Source organism: Elephantulus edwardii, unplaced genomic scaffold, assembly GCF_000299155.1.
Source record: "Elephantulus edwardii isolate Elephantulus edwardi_28Jun2011 unplaced genomic scaffold, EleEdw1.0 scaffold00172, whole genome shotgun sequence".
NCBI classification, from domain to species: Eukaryota; Metazoa; Chordata; class Mammalia; order Macroscelidea; family Macroscelididae; genus Elephantulus; species Elephantulus edwardii.
In genome coordinates, this window is record NW_006399922.1 from 3,600,377 (window position 1) to 3,620,720 (window position 20,344).

The window sequence follows — 20,344 nt, forward strand, 5'->3', positions numbered from 1 at the left end:
ATTATTTTAATGAACAATTACAGAGATTTTGGATTTCCATTCATTCATTGTTGCACTTTTCTCCCTTCCCACTCCTCCCCCCGATTCGCTCCTCTCCTTGAAAAGTAAAAGAAAAATTCCTTCATTGGTACACAATCCCCCGTGCCCCTACCCCAACCCCCCTGACCCAGTACACTCCACTATACAACCTTGATTCCGGACTCTTGTGATAACCATAATACCCAATCATATATTGATTTTAAACTGTTCTCTCCCTTATCTGTTTCAAAGCAGTATACATAATTAATTCAATTTTTCTCAGTCTCATCCTAACCCTGATGTCTGTCCCGTCCTACAACAGTGGCACTATGCAGTATACCCATTCTGAATAATATTTCATGAATTCCTTGTTTTTCAATGCAGCATAGTATTCCATTGTGTGAATATACCACAGCTTCTCTATCCATTTGTTTGCTGATGGTCACATAGGTTGTTTCCTATTTGCTATTGTGAACAAAGCTGCAATAAACATGGGTGTGCATATATCTGCCTTAGTGACAGTTACGGTTTCTTTAGGGTATATTCCCAGTAGAGTAACTGCTGGGTCAAATGGTATTTTTATTTGCAACTTTTTGAGAAAGTGCCACACTGACTTTCACAGTGGTGGCACCATTTTACACTCCCACCAACAGTGAATAAGGGTTCCAATTTCCCCGTAACCTCACCAGATTTGCTGTTGGCTGTTCTGTTAAATTTTGCTATTCTTACTGGGGTGAGATGGTATTTCATAGTTGTTTTGATTTGCATTTCCGTTAGAGCTAGGGATTTTGAACATTTCTTCATGTATCTGTTGGCCATCTGAATGTCTTCTTTGGTTAAGTGTCTGTTCGTATCCTGTGCTCATTTTTCAATTGGGTTATTTACCTTTATCTTGTTGTAGTGCTGGAATATTTTATAAATTGTAGATTTAAGTCCCTTAACTGACATGTCATTACCAAATACTTTTTGCCAGTCTGTGGCTTCCCTTCTTACCCTGGTGAAGAAGTTTTTAGAGCATAGGGATTTAATTCTTAGAAGGTCCCATTCATCTCTTTTATCCTCTCCAGGCTGTAGATTTTTCAGGATGCTTGGAAGACTGCTTATGTTTGTGGATTAGAAGTTCTAGAGTTCTTCCAAGCTTTTCTTTAATGAAGTTTATAGTCCTTAGTTTTAGTTCTAGGTCCATGAAAAATTTTGAGTTCGTTTTTGTGTATGGGGTGAGGTGTGGATATTGTTTTTCTACAGGTAGTTTTCCAATTTTGCCAGCACCATTTGTTGAAAAGGTTGTCATTTCCCCCCTTAACTGATTTCATGTCTTTGTAAAAAATAAATTGACCATAGGTAGATGGGCTGATTTCTGGATTTTCTATTCTATTCCATTGATCTGTGTGTCTCTCATTATGCCAGTATCACGCTGGTATTTGAGCACCACAGCAGTGTAGTAGAATTTGAAATCAGGGAGTGAGATTCCTCCTACCTTATTTCTCTTTTTAAGGAGTGCTTTGCTTATTCCCGGCCTCTTTACATTCCAAATAAATTTGGAAATTGCCTTTTCCATCTCATTGAAGAATGGAATTGGTATTTGTATTGGATTGCACTGAATGTGTAAAATGCCTTTGGTAGTATTGTCATTTTCACAATATTGAGTCTTCCTATCCATGAGTAAGGGATATTCTTCCACTTCTCCAGGTCTCCTTTTGTTTCCTGAAGCAATGTTTTGAAATTTGCTTTGAATAGATCCTTTGTATGAAGCTGTTAACAATCTTAATCTCTTCACCATCCATTATGATGCTGCTGATTTCCCAGTGGTGAGAATCTTTGTTGTTTGGGGTTTTTTTTAGTGTGTTGTTTGTTTGTTTGTTTTATGTTGAGCTTTAATCCATATTGAAGGTTGCAGTCCTTGACCTTCTGCAGCAAGTGCTTCAGGTCCTCCTTAGTTTCAGCAAGCAAGGTTGTGTCTTCTGCACAATGCAGATTGTTGATGAGTCTTTCTCCAATCTTGATGCCACATTTCTCCTCATAGAGTCCAGCCTCCAGGATAATCTGTTCTGCATATAGATTGAAAAGGTATGGAGATAGGACAAATCCCTGACATACATCCTTCCCAATTTTGAACCATGCAGTGCTTCCTTGCTCTGTTCTGATGACTGTATACTGGTTCTAATATAGGGTTCACATAAGCATGATCAAGTGTTCTGAGATTCCCATTCTTCTCAGAGTTAGACACAGTTTTTTGTGGTCCACATTTCCTAGTCCGTCTTAATTTGGATGCTTAGCTTTGGAACCATATTTGACAGACAAGCATTTTAACAAAAGGAGCAAATGAAAAGACCCTTTCCTTTTACAGAGATAAGCATACATGCACTGAATGTATGTCTTACCCCTTCCCTTTCTCTAAATGTTAGCATCATTTGCACTCCCTCCTAACCCATCTAGCACCACCCTCCCCTCCAGCAACCCTATGATATTATGGCTTAGCTCCAGCAACCCTATGATATGACGGCTTAGCTCACAAGTGATTTCTTGATGTCTTGAACCTCACAGTGTTGCTGGTCTCTCATATTGATTAATTAACATAGCAAACTCATTAACTTAGAAACAAAAAGGATAGAATTATCAACAACTAAGCAATCTAACTCCTTCACAGAGCCTATCCCAGACCCCACACAGAACCTTTGCCACAGAAACCTAACTAAGACAGAATATCAGCTTGGAGAGGTCAGCAAAGATGAGGGAGGAAAGACAAATAGATCAGATGGAAAAGAAAAAATAATCGCTCAATCCCCATTTGAGATACTATTCAGGAGTCGGGGAAGGCCAAGTGCGGAGTTCCTCTTGAAACTTGGTTCCAGTTCTAATTCATACATTTGTTCACAATTTAAAAAAAGGGGGGGGGAAAGAAACAAGACACTGAATAAAAAAAAACCCCTATATCATGTTATTGCACTTCACAGACATTCAGATTGAGACATAAATTCTGCCATACAATAAACAATTTTCAAGAAAGAAATTACTCACAAGCTTACAGAATCACCGTATTTGTCTTAGAAATTAGAGTCCATGTATCTACACACAAGTATTCTGAAGACATTTCTTAAGATTTAAATCATACTCATTTTCACATTCAATCCAAAATAATCTTACTAAAAAAAGGAATATATATATATAAAACCACTGCTTATCTCTTTGTCTAGGAAGGGAGGAAAACCCAACTAAATCTTTAACAATTGTATGTGGGAAATTAGGAAGAGAATTTGGAAGGATAATTTGAGTCATTGAATGACAGACAGCTAAAAACACTGCTACTTCTCTGTATGATATTTTGCTCAATAAACAAAATGTTCACAATGACTTGAACATGTGAGTTTTCATGTCTCCAGCCTGGCTGCATACCTGCAGCATCACCTGGGCACCAGCTTTCACATTCTTACTTTCCTCTTCTATTACACAACCTCTGTTCACAGCACTTGTGAATGAGTATGTTCGTCCCCAACTGGAAGATCGCTTATGACTGGAGCTTTCAGATGAGGCCTATAAAAAATAATAATCAGTTAGTACAATAGGATGAAATACAAGTTCATATATTTAATTCATAGAATTAGATATGCTGAATTAAAGACAACACAGATTCTCAAAGAGTAAGCCTTCTTTTGCTTTTTCATCATCACTTATCTTCAGTACATAAAAAAAAAATGTGTGCCCACTGGCTGAAAGTGCATGTAACAGAATCTTTTTTTGTTTATTTTAGTTTTATTCAATTTTTTTAACTTAAATTTTTATTATATATAGATTTAGCTAAAAAGTTCATGATGATATGATAGCACAATTAAAAAACCATAATGACTCAGCAAGAAAACTATTGGACACAGTGGACCAATTCAGCAAAGTAGCAGGATGCAAGAGCAACATATAAAAATCAGTTGGATTTCTCTACAGTGACAAAGCGAATACAAAACAGGAGCTAAGAAAAGTAATACCATTCACAATATCTAATCACCAGAGTAAATACTTGGGAGTAAATCTAACCAGAAGAAGAAAGGATCTATTAAAAGAAAATTACAAAACATTACTACAAGAAACAAAAAGAGACCTGGAAAAGTGGAAGAATATCTCTTGCTCATGGATAGGAAGATTCAATATTGTGAAAATAGCAATACTACCAAAGGCAATTTACACATTCAGTGCAATTCCAATACAAATAACAATCTCATTCTTCAACGAGATGGAAAAGGCAATCTCCAGTTTCATTTGGAATGGAAAGAAGCCCCAAATTAACAAAGCACTCCTTAAAAATAGAAGAAAGGTAGAAGGCATCTCACTCCCTGATTCCAAATCCTACTACACAGCTGTGGTGGTTAAGACAGCATGGTACTGGTACAATGACAGACACATAGATTAATGGAATAGAATTGAGAACCCAGAGATCAGCCCATCTACCTATGGTCAACTGATTTTTGACAAGGAGATGAAATCAGTTAAGTCGGGAAACGACAGCCTTTCAAACAAATGGGGTTGGCAAAATTGGAAAAGTATCTGCAGAAGAGTCAAGCAAGACCCCCACCTCACTCCAGACACAAAAACCAACTCAAGGTGGATCATGGACCTAGGACTAAAACCAAGGACTATAAACGTCATTAAAGAAAAGCTTGGAAGAACACTAGAAGTCCTAATGCACAACATAAATAGTCTTCTAAGTATCCTGAAAAACCTACAACCAGGAGACGATAAAATAGATAAATGGTATCTTCTAAGAATCAAATCCCTACGCACATCCAAAAACTTCTCCAACAGGGTAAAAAGGGAAGTCACCAACTGGGAAAAAGTATTTGGTAATGACATAACAGATAAGGGACTTATATTCAGAATTTAAAAAATACTCAAGCACCACAACAAGATAAAGGTAAATAATCCAATAGAAAAATGGGCACAGGATATGAACAGACACTACACCGAAGAAGACATTCAGATAGCTAAAAAGCACATGAAGAAATGTTCAAAATTCCTATCTCTAAGAGAGATGCAAATCAAAACAACTATGAGATACCATCTCACCCCATTCTGAATTGCAGAATTTAACAGAACAGCAAGCAACAAATGCTGGCAAGGTTGTGGAGAAACTGGAACCCTTATTCACTGTTTGTGGAAGTGTAAAATGGTGCAACCAATCTGGGATGGTGCTTTCTCAAAAATTTGCAAATAGAGATACCATTTGACCCAGAAATTCCACTACTGGGAATACACCCCAAAGAGACCATAACGGACATCCAAGCAGATATACTCACACCCATGTTTATTGCAGCTTTGTTCACAATAGCACAGAGTTCGAAACAACCTAAGTGCCCATCAACAAATGAATGGATAGAGAAGCCGTAGTATAGTTACACAAGGGAATACTATGCTTCATTAAAAAAACACACACCAAAAAAAAACCAAAAACAAGGAACTCATGCAATATTGTTCAAAATGGGTTACCCTGGAGGACACTATGCTGAGTGAAGTATCTCAGTCACAAAAGGACAAATACTCCATGGTGCCACTGTTGTAAAGCAGGCCTGACCTCAGGGTTGGGGGGAGAATGAGAAGGATGGGTTCAATAATGTATACTGCACTGAAACAGATGATGGAGAAAACGGTTTAAGAGGTAAAATTATTAGGTATTTTTGTCATGAAAGGAGTCCAGAGTAAAGGTTGTATAGTGGAGTGGACCTAGGGGGAGGGATTGTAAAACAATGAAAGAATTTTTCTTTTACTTTTTCAAGAGTATAGTGTACTAGCAGGGAGGGTTGGGAGGGAGAAAAGTGCAACAATGAAGTGGAAATCGAAAATCTCTGTAAATTTTCATTGAAATTAACAATAAATTAAGAAGTAATCCTAATTTAAAAAAACAAAGAAAAAAAAAAGTTCATACACATTGTTTTTCCAAACTATTTTCCCATTTCCCTTAGCCACCTCTCCCTCTATCCATTAAATTGTGCAACCCCATGATTACCCCCCTACTCATTCTCACCATTCACTTCAAATTGATTTCTGTACAAAATGAATTTCAGATTCCATTTGACCTAACAACTAGTTATTAAAGTGGTATCATCAATACTAAAAAAATTCAAATTATGCTATTAACAGATATTTCAAAGTATATATACCTTTGTTACAAATATTTTATTAATGTTTTATTATGTCATTGTTTTTGTTGATTTCCTTCGAATCGAGCATGATTCATAGCGACCCCAAGAACAAAAGGACTGAAGCCCCTCTACAATCATTGACATATATCAAAGTTCATAGGGTTTCCGGAAGCATGTTATTTTGGAAGTGGATGCCACTTCTGCTTCCAATATATATCAAAACATTTCATTATATTAATGCTTTCTGTTACTTGGTATGACAAATACCACTTTTTAAAATAATTTATCAGGGCCTCGGCCCCACCCCCGGCGGCCGAGGTGAGGGCTCTCGCTCGGCCCACGGGCCTGCTGGCCATGGCGACGGGCGCCACAGCCAGGCCTGCGCTGCGCTGATTCAGGACGCTGGTGGAGCCGCTGAGTGCAGCGCAGCTGTGGCAGCTGGAAGAGCACCGCTACAATGCGGCCAGCGCGTTGCTGCTTGAGCCGCCGCTGCAGCTCTAGATGGCCCCCAACACCATCACCCTCCGCGCCTCGCCGTTAACGTGCTCACCACCTACTGCCCCACGGCCACCGAGAAGGCACCTTACTGGACATACCTTCTTTGTGCCCTGGGACTCTTTATCTACCAGTCGCTAGATGCCATTGATGGGAAACAAGCCCGAAGAACAAATTCTTGTTCTCCTTTAGGGGAACTCTTTGATCATGGATGTGACTCCCTTTCCACAGTGTTTATGGCCATCGGAGCGTCAGTTGCTGTCCGCTTGGGAACTTGTCCTGACTGGCTGTTTTTTTGCTCATTTATTGGATACTGTGCTCACTGGCAGACTTAGTTTCAGGTGTGTTGAGGTTTGGAAAAGTGGATGTAACAGAAATTCAGGTAGCTTTAATAATCATCTTTATGTTGTCTACATTTGGAGGAGCAACAATGTGGGACTTACGATACCCATTATAGAACTGAAATGGAAGATCTTTCCGGTTCTTGGAGTAGTGGGTGGAGCAATATTTTCTTGTTCAAATTATTTCCATGTTATCCTCCATGGTGGTGTTGGCAAGAATGGACCTACTATAGCAGGCACTAGCGTCTTGTCACCTGGACTCCACATAGGACTAATTATCATACTGGCAGTAATGATCTATAAAAAGTCTGCAACTAATGTTTTAGAAAAACATCCTTGTCTTTATACCCTAATGTTTGGATGTGTTTTTGCTAAAGTAGCACAAAAACTGGTGATTGCTCACATGACCAAAAGTGAACTGTACCTTCAAGATACTGTGTTTATTGGGGCAGGTCTTTTATTCTTAGACCAGTACTTTAGTAATTTTGTAGATGAATATATTGTCCTACGAATAGCAATGGTCATTGCTTCATTTGATATGACGATATACTTTAGTGCTTTGTGCCTGCAAATTTCAAGACACCTTCATATAAATATCTTCAAGACTACATGTCATCAAGCACCTGAACAGGTTCACAAACATACTGACTGACTAATATTCCAAAGAGAAGAAAAGAAGCAGTTGGGGAATCTATGAGTGAAGGAAATCCCCCCTTTGCAGGCAGCTAGTACACTACCAAATAAGGATATAGGTGAACATAAAGCATAAGGACTAGTCTCTTAGTTATGAATCCCTCTTTGAATACCAAGTTTTGATCACAGGTTCAAGTTCTTTCTCCAAAGAGTCATCAGATTAACATGGATTAAAGAGACTTTCAAACACTTGCCATCTCTTGCTGCTGCTGTTATATGAAAAAAGATATGAAACATTTAATACTTAGTTAAGTGTTATACATATTTCAACACCTAAAAAAATTATCAGACTAGATTTTAAAACTGCATGCTGTTGTTGTTATGTGCTGTCGAATCGCTTACAACTCATAGCGACCCTATATACAACTGCTCTAAACTCTGCTCTGTCCTGGGCCAATCTCATAGTCTCTGACACACTCATCTCAATTGCCCCAGTAACCGAATCAATTCAACTCATAGAGGGCCTTCCCCTCCTGCACCTGCCCTCCACCCTCCCAAGCATGATATCCTTCTCCAAGGACCTCCTTAAAACATGACCAAAGTATGTCAGACAAAGTTTCAGAATCCTTGCCTCCAAGGAGCAGCCCAGCTTAACCCTCTCCAAGGTGAATCTGTTTGTTTTTTTAGCAGTTCATGGTACCCTCAACACTCTTCTCCAACACCAAAGCTCAAAAGCATCAATTCTCCTTCTATCCTCCCTGATCATTGTCCAGCACTCTGACTCATAACAAGGGATTGCAAAGACCATGGCCTGCACCAGACGCACCTTAGTCTCAAGAGACACACTGTTGCTTTTCAGTACTTTAGAGAGGTCCCTAACAGCAGACTTCCCATTGCAATATGTCTTTTCATTTCCTGGCTGCTGGCGCCAAGAGTGTTGATTGTAGAGCCAAGGAGACTAAAGCTGCTAACAATCTCAATCTCTTCACCATCCATCCTGATGCTGCCAATTGGCCCAGTGGTGAAAATTATTGTCTTCTTGACATTGAGCCTCGATCCATATTAAAGGGTGGAGTCCCTGACCCTCAGCAGCAAGCGCTTCAGGTCCTCCTCAGTTTCAGCAAGCAGGATTGTGTCATCTGCATAACGCAGATTATTGACAGATCTTCCACCAATCCTGATGCCGCATTTCTCCTCATAGAGCCCAGCCTCCCGGATAATCTGTTAGGCATACAGGTTGAAAAGGTATAGAGACAGGACATATCCCTGGCGTACGCCCTTCCCTATTTTGAACCATGCAGTATTTCCTTGCTCTATTCTGACGATTGCTTCTTGGTTCAAGTAAAAGTTTTGCATTAGCATGATCAATTTTTCTGGGATTCCCATTCTTCTCAGAGTCAGCCACATTTTGTTGTGATCCACACAGTCAAATGCCTTTCCATAATCAATGCAGCACAGATAGGCATTCCTCTGGTACTCCCTGCTTTCAGCCAAAATCTTCTAATATTAGCTACAAAATCCCTAGTACCATGATCCCTTCTAAACCCAGTCTGGACTTCTGGCAGTTTTCTGCTGATGTGCTGTTCCAGGCTTTGGATAATCTTCAGCAGAATCTTGCTTGCATGTCAAATCAACAACATTGTTCTATAGTTTCCACACTCAGCTGGGTCACCTTTCTTTGGAATGGGAACAAATATAGATCTCTTCGAGTCAGCTGGTCAAGTGGTTGTTCTCCAGATTTCTTGACACAACTTGGTGAACACGTCCAGGGCAGCATCTGTTAGCTGAAATATGTCAACTGATATACCATCTATTCCTGGGGCCTTATTTTTTTGCTATTTCCTTCAAAGCAGTGTGAACTGTTGTTTCATTAAATTCTTCTGTGTCTTCCAATTCCTTTCTATACAATGACTCAGTACATTCTATCCATCTTCTTCTGGTACTTCCTGGATCCTTTAATACTCTGCCTAAAGTATCCTTGATTACAGCAACTCGAGGTTGAATTTGTTCTTCAGTTCCTTGAGCTTAAGAAATGCTGAGCGAGTTCGACCCTTTTGGTTTTCTGACTCCAGATCCTTGCACATTTCATTGTAATATTTTACTTTGTCATCCCAGTTCTCTAAATGTTAGGAACATCTTATAAGCATGGGAGAAGCTAAAGTAAAAGGCCACTGGGAGAAGGGCAAAGTTAGAGAAGTGACAACTACAGAATATCATGAAGAGGGCATGTTGTTGTTAGGTGCTGGCAAGTTAACTCTTGATTCATACAGGCCCAATGTAAAACAGATTAAAACTTTGCTTTTGTCATCCCGTGCTGCCTTTGGAAATCTCTCTTCAGCTCTTTAGTATCTTGAATTCTTCCTTGTGCTTGGTCTTCTCTGCGCTCCAGTGCAATCTTCAGAGTTTCTTCTGACATCCATTTTGGTCTTTTCTTCCTCTTCTGTCTTTGTAGTGAACGTTTGCACTCTTCTTGGATGATACCCTTGATATTCTTCCACAACTCATCTGGTCTTCGCTCATTCGTATTCAAGGCCTCAAACGTGTTCTTGAGACGGTCCTGAAATTCAGGTGGGATAGACTTAAAGTTATATTTTGGTTCCCGTGGATTCGGTTTAATTTTCCTCAGCTTCAGCTTGAACTTGCATATGAGAAGTTGGTGGTCTGTTCCACAATTGGTTCCGGGCCTAGTTTTCACAGCTGATATTGAGCTTCTCCAGCAATTCCTTTCGCAGATGTAATCCACCTGATTCCTACATATACCATCAGGTGAGATCCATGTGTATAACCTGCATTTATGTCTCTTAAGAAATGTATTTGTGATAAGTCACTGTGCAAAATTCAATCATTCTATCTCCAGCTCCATTTCTGTCTCTGAGTCCTTATTTTCCGACTACTGATTCTTCTCTGTTCCCCGCTTTTGCATTCCAGTCACCCATTATTATCAATGCATCTTGATTGCATGTTTGATCGATCTCCGACTGTAAAAGTTGGTAGAAATCTTGTTCCTTGTTCATATTTAAAGGCAATCCAGAAAGATAAAGCTCTTTCCTTTTATTTAAAATCACACACATACACACACAAACCAGTTTTATGGGTTTTTATGCAATAAGCTCCTTCCCTTTTTCCCAAGCGGGACTGTGAAATTGCCTGTCTACATCTTGAACAATAATACAGGAATACCAGACACCAATTTAGTAAAAGCTAAGTATTAAGTATATGAACAAGCAAGAGGTGGATGACTTGTTCCCAGAACCCTCCTCTGGTGCTGTGGATGGGTCATCCTCATTTGATTCCTAAATTGAGGAAGGAGGTATGCATAGCACTTTGATTTGTCTGCTATGGAAGGGAAAGGATCTTACTGACAGTTGCATGTTCACTTTGTTTTTCATTGTCATCACTTGGTGTGTAGTCAAAATTGACTTAATAGTTGATCCTCTACTGGATTTTCAGAGGCAGTAAAGAGCATGGGAAGAGATTGCCCATCTTTCTCCTGCAGAGAGGGATTTGAGCCTTGTGCCCTTGGGTTGTCAGTGAAAGTCCTTACCACATGGGAGAAATCGCCATTTTCGATAAGGCCAAGCTGAAGAAGAACGAGACACAGGAGAAGAATACCCTGCCGACCAAAGAGAACATCGAGCAGGAGAAGTGGAGTGAGATGTCCTAGGATCCTGCAGTGGTCTCCGCCCGCGTCATGTGCGACACCCTAGTCGTGATGTGGAGGAAGAGCCACCTGCAGGATGGGCACGAGCGATGAGCTGCACTGTGAACCCGGGCACTCCGCATCCTGCCACCGGCCTGCGGGTATCAGAAGGGACCACCGAACTGAAGTCTCCGGTTTGCCCTGGGCTATTCTAGAAAATTATTTGTATGATTAATGAAAATAAAACCCACCTCATGGCAAAAAAAAAAAAACCCAACCAGGACTGACACAGGTGTTGGGAGGAGACTGAGAAAGATGGGATAAATTATGTATACTGCATTGAAACAGGTGAGAGAGAGTACTGTTTAAAAGGGATATTGTTGTTGTTGTTATGTGCCATCAGGTTGCTTGTGACTCATAGCAACCCTATGTACAATGGCCCTAAACTCCGCCCTGTCCTGTGCCAATCGCCCCATCTCCGATACACCTATTCCAATTTCCCCAGTCACTGAATCAATCCACCTCATAGAGGGCCTTCCCCTCCTGCGCTGTCCCTCCACCCTACCAAGCATGATGTCCCTCCTTACAACATGTCCAAATTATGTTAGACGGTGCCTCAGAATCCTTGCCTCCAAGGAGCCACCCAGTTTGACCCTTTGCAGGATGAATCTGTTTGTTTTCCTAGCAGTCCATGGTACCTTCTATCCCCCTTAGTCATTGTCCTGCTCTCTAATGCATAACAAGTGATATGATTAGGAATTATTACCATGACAGGAGTCCAGAACAAAGGCTGCATAGTGGCGTGGGCTTGCGGGGAGGGACTGTATAACAATGAAAGAATTTTTCTTTTACTTTTCAAAGAGAAGAGAGAACTGGGGGTGGGGGGGGTGGCAGGAAGAAAAGTACAACAATGAATAAACGGATATCTAAAGGCTCTGTAAACTTTCATTAAAATGAATAATAAAAGGGAAAAAAAAGAATCATCTATCACTGATAATTACTAACAAAGAAGTGCATAGTGGCCCTAGCCTGACAGTTTTGAGATAGTGCTCTCAAATTAAAGAGTAGTAGTAGTAGCCTCACTGAGGCAGGTCCTCACAGAACTGAGCAACTTAAGAGCAGCAGGAAGGATTTAAAAATAAAATAGTCTGCCTATGTCCAGCTCATTGTGATCCTCGATTACTAAGATATACTTGTTCTTTAAATTCAAATGGCAAATGATAAAATATTACCTCCTTGCTATCAGTCTCTGAACAGCCTACGTTCTCAGCATTTTCTTGCGCAGTATCTTTTTTATCTGGCTCCTCCATAAACACAGGTTTGTCTTGCAGGATCCACTTCCTATACACTTGCATCACTTTTCTTGTTACAGCTATGTCACAAGAAGGCAGCAAAAAGGCCTAAAAAGTAAAAGCCAAAACTCCTTTAAAGCCAATACAAGTTCAAATCACAACAGAGACACATAAAATAGACATTTCAAATGCCTATCAATGATCCAGGCTTTCCTTTGAAGCCTGTAAATATACTATACGTTGTCGTTATGGTTGTTGACTGTTGTTGAGTCATGCATGACTCATAGCGACCCTATGAACAAAAGGCCTAAAGGCTTTCTTTAACTATGAACATTTATCGAAGTTCATAGAGTTTCCAGAGGCATGGGCTGTAAATATTTGTATACAACAGCATAAACTGAAGAAGAAAACAAAATAATCTCATAACTAATAGTAAGCAATGCATTCTAGAAATCATTTCTATATTCTAAATTCCTATTTTTACGCAAAAATAATCAAAAAGCATGTAACTATAGATAAAGGAGTCCTGGTAGTAGAATAATTATGCATTCAACTATTAACTGAAAAGCTGGCAATTTCAAGCCACCAGTGGCTCCGTAGGAAAAAGACCTGGTGACCTGCTCCTGCAGTCCTTCTACTCTATCCTACATGATCTCTATAGCATAGAATACCCACAGTACAGTTAACTTTGCTATAAAAATGTTTTAATTGTAAGGTAACTCTTCCCCATAGTGTAAAAAATAGACTATAAGATATCAAATACAGAGCTGTCAGTGGTAAGCAACAGTGCACATCTCATAGCTGACCTTCCAGCAGGTTTTCAGGGGCAGTAAATCACATAGAAGGAGACTGTCCATCTTTATCCCACAGAGCAACTAGTGGATTCAAACCAAATGCTTTTGGGTGAGCAGTGCAATTCTTTATCACTAAGCCATCAGAGCTCTCTGAGTATTTCTTAAGGAATATTCCTCTGTAAAAGATGAACATCTAGAACAGGTACTATACCACATACTTCAATACTGAGCTGAAAATTTTATCATACAAATAATGATTTAAGGGGCTTAGAACACCTGAGATACTTTACATAGTTACAAAATTAGTAACAAATTCTGGTCTTTATATTAAGAGTCAGGAATTTGTTGTAATACCATTCTTAAGGCTCATGCCAAAAAGTACAGTTACAGAATAATGGATAAATTCAAATATTGTGGGATATGCCTCAACAAAGATTATCAAAGACAAAGAAAATAAGACAATGCAAAAATATCTCATTCCAGTATTTCTCTTGAATTTCATTATACTAATTTTTACATGTTAAATTTTACAACAAACATCCATATAACCTGCCATTACCATTTTTCCAGGTTTTATTAACGTACCTACCTATGAGAAGGACCTCATGCACTTACTGCAGAGGGTCAAGGACTGCAGCCTTCAGTATGGACTGAGGCTCAATGTTAAGAAGACAAAGATTCTCACCACTGAACCAATCAGTAGCATCAGGATGGATGGCGAAGAGATTGAGATTGTTCACAGCTTCAGTTTGCTTGGCTCAACAGTCAATACTCTTCCCACCAGCAGCCAGGAAATCAAAACACGTATTGCGATGGGAAAGTCTGCTGTTAGAGACCTCTCTAAAGTACTCAAGAGCAACAGTGCCACTCTGGAGACTAAGGTGTGCCTGATACAGGCCATGGTTTTTGCAATCACTTGTTATGCATCAGAGAGTTAGACAATGACTAGGGAGGATAGAAGGAGAATTGACGCCTTTGAGCTGTGGTGCTGGAGAAGAGTATTGAATGTACCATGGACTGACAAGAAAACAAACAAATTCATCCTAGAGAGGGTTAAACCAGGCTACTCCTTGGAGGCAAGGATTCTGCGGCTCCGTCTGACATACTTTGGACATGTTGTAAAGAAAGACAGGTCTTTAGAGAGGGACATCATGCTGGGTAGAGTAGAGGGACAGCGCAGGAGAGGAAGACCCTCTATGAGGTGGATTAATTCAGTGACTGGGGTAATCGGGATGGGTGTGTCAGAGGCAATGTGACTGGCACAGGATAGAGCAGGGTTTCGGGCTGTTGTACATAAGGTCGCTATGAGTCGCAAACAACATGACGGCACATAACAACAACAATAACAACAACCACAACCACCTACCTATCAATCCACAACTGTATCTTATCCACCCTGCAAACCATTTGAGATTTCCATATATATATATTGTATTTTGCTTGGTAGTATCTTTAGACTCTATACAACTTTCTTCATACTTCCCTCCTTTTTGTTTTTTTAAAAAAAATTCTTAGTATCTTCAAATTTTCTGAATTCCTTTTTTGTCAGCTCATCAAGGACTCTAGGGCTCTGGGAATGCCACCCTTAGGTTGGTCTTTGTTTCTTTATAGGTGTTTAGAAATAGCTTCGATCTCACTTATCTTTGTAATATGTTACAGAAATGTGAGGGCATTAATAGGAAGAACACTCCCAAATACAGAATTTTTCAAATTCCTTGATTCTTCTTTGCTGATGATAATAAGATTTTTGTTTCCTGCCTCTGACTCTGCTCAATCTAAACATGAAGTAATGGAAAATTTGCCATTCTCTTTGATAATGTTCTACATATCTTATTTACAAAGTCCAAATCATTTGCTATTTACCTTACTCATTATTTATATTATTAGCAAGCCATCCAATCCAATTGGTGGATCACAAACACATCTGGTGGCCTACTGGTAAGAAACTTCACTGCAACTCCGAAGGCACATGGTTCAAATCCACCAGCTACTCCATGAGAGATGGAAGGGCAGACTCCCCCCATGTGATTAACAAACTCTGAAAATCTGCTGGAGGATCATCTATGAGTTGGTTCTCACTCAACGGTACTCAACACTAACAACTCTTGTCATATGGTGAATATCAAAGCTAACGGCTAGAAAAGCCACACTGAATAATTCATCATAGCACAAGAGTGTTCTTTTTCATTAACTTTCTTCTTTACCAAGTATAATGAATAGTTCCTCCTGATAACATGTCCAAAGTTCAAGATGCCAAGTAACACTTTAATTTTTAAGGAATATTTAGTTTGTTTTTCTGGTAGTTCACGGTATATTCAGCATTCTTCATCATCACCATCATTCAAATGTATCAATTCTTCTTTGGTCTTCTTTATTCATTGTCCAGTATTCACACATATATGATGAAATGGAAAATACCAGTACCTTAGTACTGCCATCTTTGCTTTTAATGCTTTTTTTTAAAAAGGGGGGGGGGTTGCAGTAGTTTGCCCAGTATAGTATGTGACTTGATTTTCTGACCACTGCTTCCATGAGAGGTGACTGAATCCAAGTGAAATGAAATCCTTAATAACTTCAATATTTTCTCTGCTTATCATGATGCTGGTTATGGTTCCAGTTATATTTTGTCTTCTTCCAAATGAAGCATAATCCACACTGATCTTCATCAGTTAACATTTCAAGTAAATTCATCCTTTTTAGCACTTGCATATATCAACTATATCAACTGCATATCACGGGTTGTTAATGAGTCTTGTTATGTGCTGATGAGTCAGTTAAAAGTCATAACTGACCCTTCAAAGTGTTTTCAAAGGTAGTAAATAGCCCAAAAGGAAATCACCCTCTCTGATATATTTGAACCATGAGCCATTGTTGACAATGCAGTTCCTTATTAATTGGTCCCCAGAACTCCTTTCAGATAGTCTAGCTACTCTAATTATTTGCATAACATACAACTTGATTAAGAATGGAGAAAAGATACAGGTTTAAAGCTGAGCTTTCCTTATTTTAAACAAGACCTTTTCCCGTTGTTCTGTACAAGGTTTCTTTCTTGGCATGTACAGGTTCCACATAAGCACAATTAAGTATTCTAGAATTCCCATCCTCTGCAATGCTATCCATAATTTGTGATGATTTATACAGTCATACCTTTCATAATCAATAAAACACAGGTAAACAATCAAAATTCATCTTTGTTCCACAGACTCGTCTTAATTCAGGTTGAATTTCTGCAAGTTCTTTGTCAGCATATTATTCTAAATGTCTTTAAATTATATTCAATAATATTTTACTTGTGTGATCTTGGCTGAAAGCAGAAAGTATCAGAGGAATGTTTAGCTGTGTTTCATTGACTATGCAAAGGCATTTGACTGTGTGGATCACAACAAAATGTGGATAACCCTGAGAAGAATGGGAATCTTCTTGGAACAGGAGGTAGTTGTCGGAACAGAGTAAGTAAACTCTGCATGGTTCAAAATAGGGAAGGATGTATGCCAAGGATGTGTCTTATCTCCATAATTTTTAATCTATATGCAGAACAGATCAAAAGGGAGGCTGGGCTCTATGAGGAGACATGTGGCATCAAGACTGGAGGAAGACTCATCAACAATCTGCATTATGCAGATGACACAACCTTGCTTGCTGAAACTGAGGAGGACCTGAAGCACTTGCTAGAGAAGGTCAAGGACTGCAGCCTTCAATATGGATTGAAGCTCAATGTTAAAAAAAACCAAAGATTCTCACCACTGGGAAATTGCCTGCATCATGATAGACAGTAAAACGATTGAGATTGTTAACAGCTTTAGTCTTCTTGGCTCCACAATCAACACTTTTGGTACCAGCAGCCAGGATATCAAAAGACAAATTGCACTGAGAAAGTCTGTTGTCAGGGACTTCTCCATAGTACTGAAGAACAACGATGTCAATATGGAGACTAAGGTGTGCCTGATCTAGGCTATGGTCTTTGCAATTATGAGCAATGCATCAGAAATCTGGGCAATGACTAGGGATGATAGAAGAATTGATGCCTGTGAACTGTGGTGTTAAAGTACAAAACATACCATGGACTGCTAGGAAAACAAACAGGTTCGAGAGGGTAAAACCAGGCTGCTCCTTGGAGGCAAGGATTCTGAAGCTCCATCTGACATACTATGGGCATGTTGCAAGGAGGTATCAGTCCTTAGAGAGGGACATTATGTTTGGGAGGATAGAAGGACAGTGCAAGAGAGGAAGACCCTGAATGAGATGGATTGACTCAGTAACTGGTGTAACGGGGGGTAAGTGTCAGAGACAATAAGGTTGGCTCAGGCTAGAGCAGGGTTCAGAGCTGTTGTACACAGGGTTTATCAGTTCCAGATGACTTGATGACACATAACAACAACAGTACTAATAAGGGAGCTCTGATGAGCTAGTGGTAAGAAACTGTGATGCAATCCCTAAGGCACACAGTTCAAATCCACCAACTGTTCCATAAAAGAAAGATGGACTATCTCCTCCATTATGTTTAAATGCCTCTGTAAACCCACTGGAGAGTCAGCTATGGGTCAGATACGACTCGAAGGACTCCAGCCACAACAGTAATAATTATTTTGTTCTCTAATCTCATTTCTGTTAGATCACCTTACCATGCAATACAAATTTCTGTGGAATATGGGTTCGAATATGGATCTCTTCCAATCACTTACTCAGGCAGCACTCCTACAAGTTTCCTGGCACAGACAAGTAAGTACTTCCAATATTGTATCCATTTGTCGAAACATTCCAATTAATTGTCCATCAATTCCTCGTGCATATTTTTCAACAATGCATTCAGTGAAGCTTAAGCTTCTGCCTTCAATTTTTGTTCATAGGCTAACTCCTGAAGAGGTTGAACACTGACCAGTTCTTTTTGGTATAATCACTCTGTTTGCTGGTGTTAGGTGTCACTGAATTGCGTATGACCCATAGTGACCCAATGAACAACAGATCTGAATCCCGTCCTATCCTGTACCCCATATCCTATGCCATCTTTACAATCTCTAACACACTCAAGCCCATTGAGGCAATCACTGTGTCAGTCCATCTAGTTAAGAGTCTTCCTTTTTTGTTGCCATCCCTCCTACTTCTCAAGCATAATGTCCCTCTCCAAAGAACAGTCTTTCCTAGAAATATGCCCAAAGCATGTAAGACTAAGCTTTATTATCTTCACCTTCAAGGAGAACTCTGCCTGCACCTTCTCTAAGAGATATTTGTTTGTTCTTTTGGCAGACCATAGGATATTTAGTACTACTCTCCAACATCACAACTCAAAGAAATAAATTATTCTTCTGTTTTCCTTATTCACGTCCAGCTCTTAGATGCATAGCAAGTGACTGAAAAGACTACTAATGTTTGTGTTTTTTAATACTCTCCCTCTAGAATTCTTTAATGTTTCAACTTGAAGCTTGGATTTTTTTCTTCTTCAATTCTTTTGGCTTTATAAAATCCCACTGTATTCTTTTCTTAGATTTTTTAACTCCATGTTTCTGCACATTTTATTACAATACCTTTGTCTTCTTGAGCTGTCCTCTGAAATCTTAAAGCTCTTTTACAGCATCATTTCTTTCATTCACCTTAACTATTAAAGTTGTTTTGCTATCCATTTTAGTCTTCCTTTGCTATCTTTTCAATGACCTTTTACTTTATGTGTATTATCCTTGATATCATTCTAGTACTTATCTGGTCTTAAGCCTTTTGTGTTCAATAAATCAAATCAATTCTTAAGATAGTATCGAAATTCAGGTGACCCATACTCAAGGTTATACTTTGGCTCTCCTGGATTTGTTTTAATTACTTCAGCTTCAATTGGTACTTGCATATGAGCAAAGAGAATTACAGGGATAATTTTTCAGTTCTGTAATATAGTTTAATTCTTTTCTTTTTCCTTTTTTTTTTTTAGTGCTATCATAAAAAGAACAAAGATAAAAACTCTTTCATTTCATAAACTCACAGTACATGTGCAAATACTAACCTGGCGAAACACTTCATTTACAAAATTGATGTAACCTCTTGTGGACAAAAGAATTCGCTGCACCATTTCATATACTGTTTGATATTCTTCTTCAATGCTACAAAGGCTGGAGCTACTGAGTCTTCGATCTGACAAGGTGCTCCTGTTAGAATGTTCTTTGTCCTGCTCTGTGGGTATGTCACCATCTGTCTCAGGCAGTTTCTCTAGCAATGCACTACCACCAACAGACTGCAAGACAAGTTATCATCAGTTGAGTCAACTCACAAGGACATCTGGCAAAATTAAAGAGAGTTTATTTTTCAAAAAATAATTTGTTTACACTGAGTTTCATTCAAGCACACTACTTTATACAATCTTTCATTTACACTGTATTTCACACAATCATTCATAGGTATTTTATTTTATATAATTAATTACTATAGATCTATGCCTATTATAACCCTGTCTTTTTGAGTCTCCACTATTCCTTCAACCCCTTCCATTCACCCACGAACCTCTGCTATCCAATGATTCCCAAGATGGCTTATTTTAAAGAACAATGGTAACTCTTAACTTGCACACTGAAAGCAGGCTGAGGCAGCACTGTCTAAAGCATAACATTACCTGTACTTTACCAATTTTTTAACTCAATCTAACCCATGGTCAACTTGGTTATTTTAATAGGGAAATTACTAAGTTATCAGGATCCAGAACTCAAGGCCATTAGGTAAAATTTGAATCACTGCAACCCAAGAGAAAATTTTCAAGGGTTCTGACACTCCAGCTTTCAATATAGTTTATATCTCAATATTAAGAAGACAAATATTCTCAATAGTGAGCCAATAGGCATCATCATGATAGATGGAGGAAAGAATGAAGTTGTAAGTGGTCTCATCTTACTCATCACAATCAACACCCTTGGTACCAGGAATCAAGAAATCAAAATGCAACCTAAGTGCCCATCAACAAACGAATGGATAGAGAAGCTGTGGTATATTCACACAATGGAATACTATGCTGCATTGAAAAACAAGGAACTCA

General features: G+C 39.1%; 1 protein-coding gene and 1 pseudogene across 1 annotated transcript in view; one reads left to right on the forward strand and one right to left on the reverse strand.

The window, feature by feature from the left end:
* Positions 1 to 20,344, reverse strand: part of RALGAPA2 (Ral GTPase activating protein, alpha subunit 2 (catalytic)) — a 757,941-nt gene that overhangs the window by 530,385 nt on the left and 207,212 nt on the right. The window contains exons 10-12 of the mRNA XM_006895663.1: positions 19,325 to 19,552; positions 12,485 to 12,652; positions 3,412 to 3,549 (exon numbers count right to left, since the gene is read on the reverse strand). Coding sequence (XP_006895725.1) covers positions 3,412 to 3,549; positions 12,485 to 12,652; positions 19,325 to 19,552 — 534 coding nt within the window. The remainder of the gene's footprint in view (positions 1 to 3,411; positions 3,550 to 12,484; positions 12,653 to 19,324; positions 19,553 to 20,344) is intronic.
* LOC102850220 lies at positions 6,498 to 7,846 on the forward strand (annotated as a pseudogene).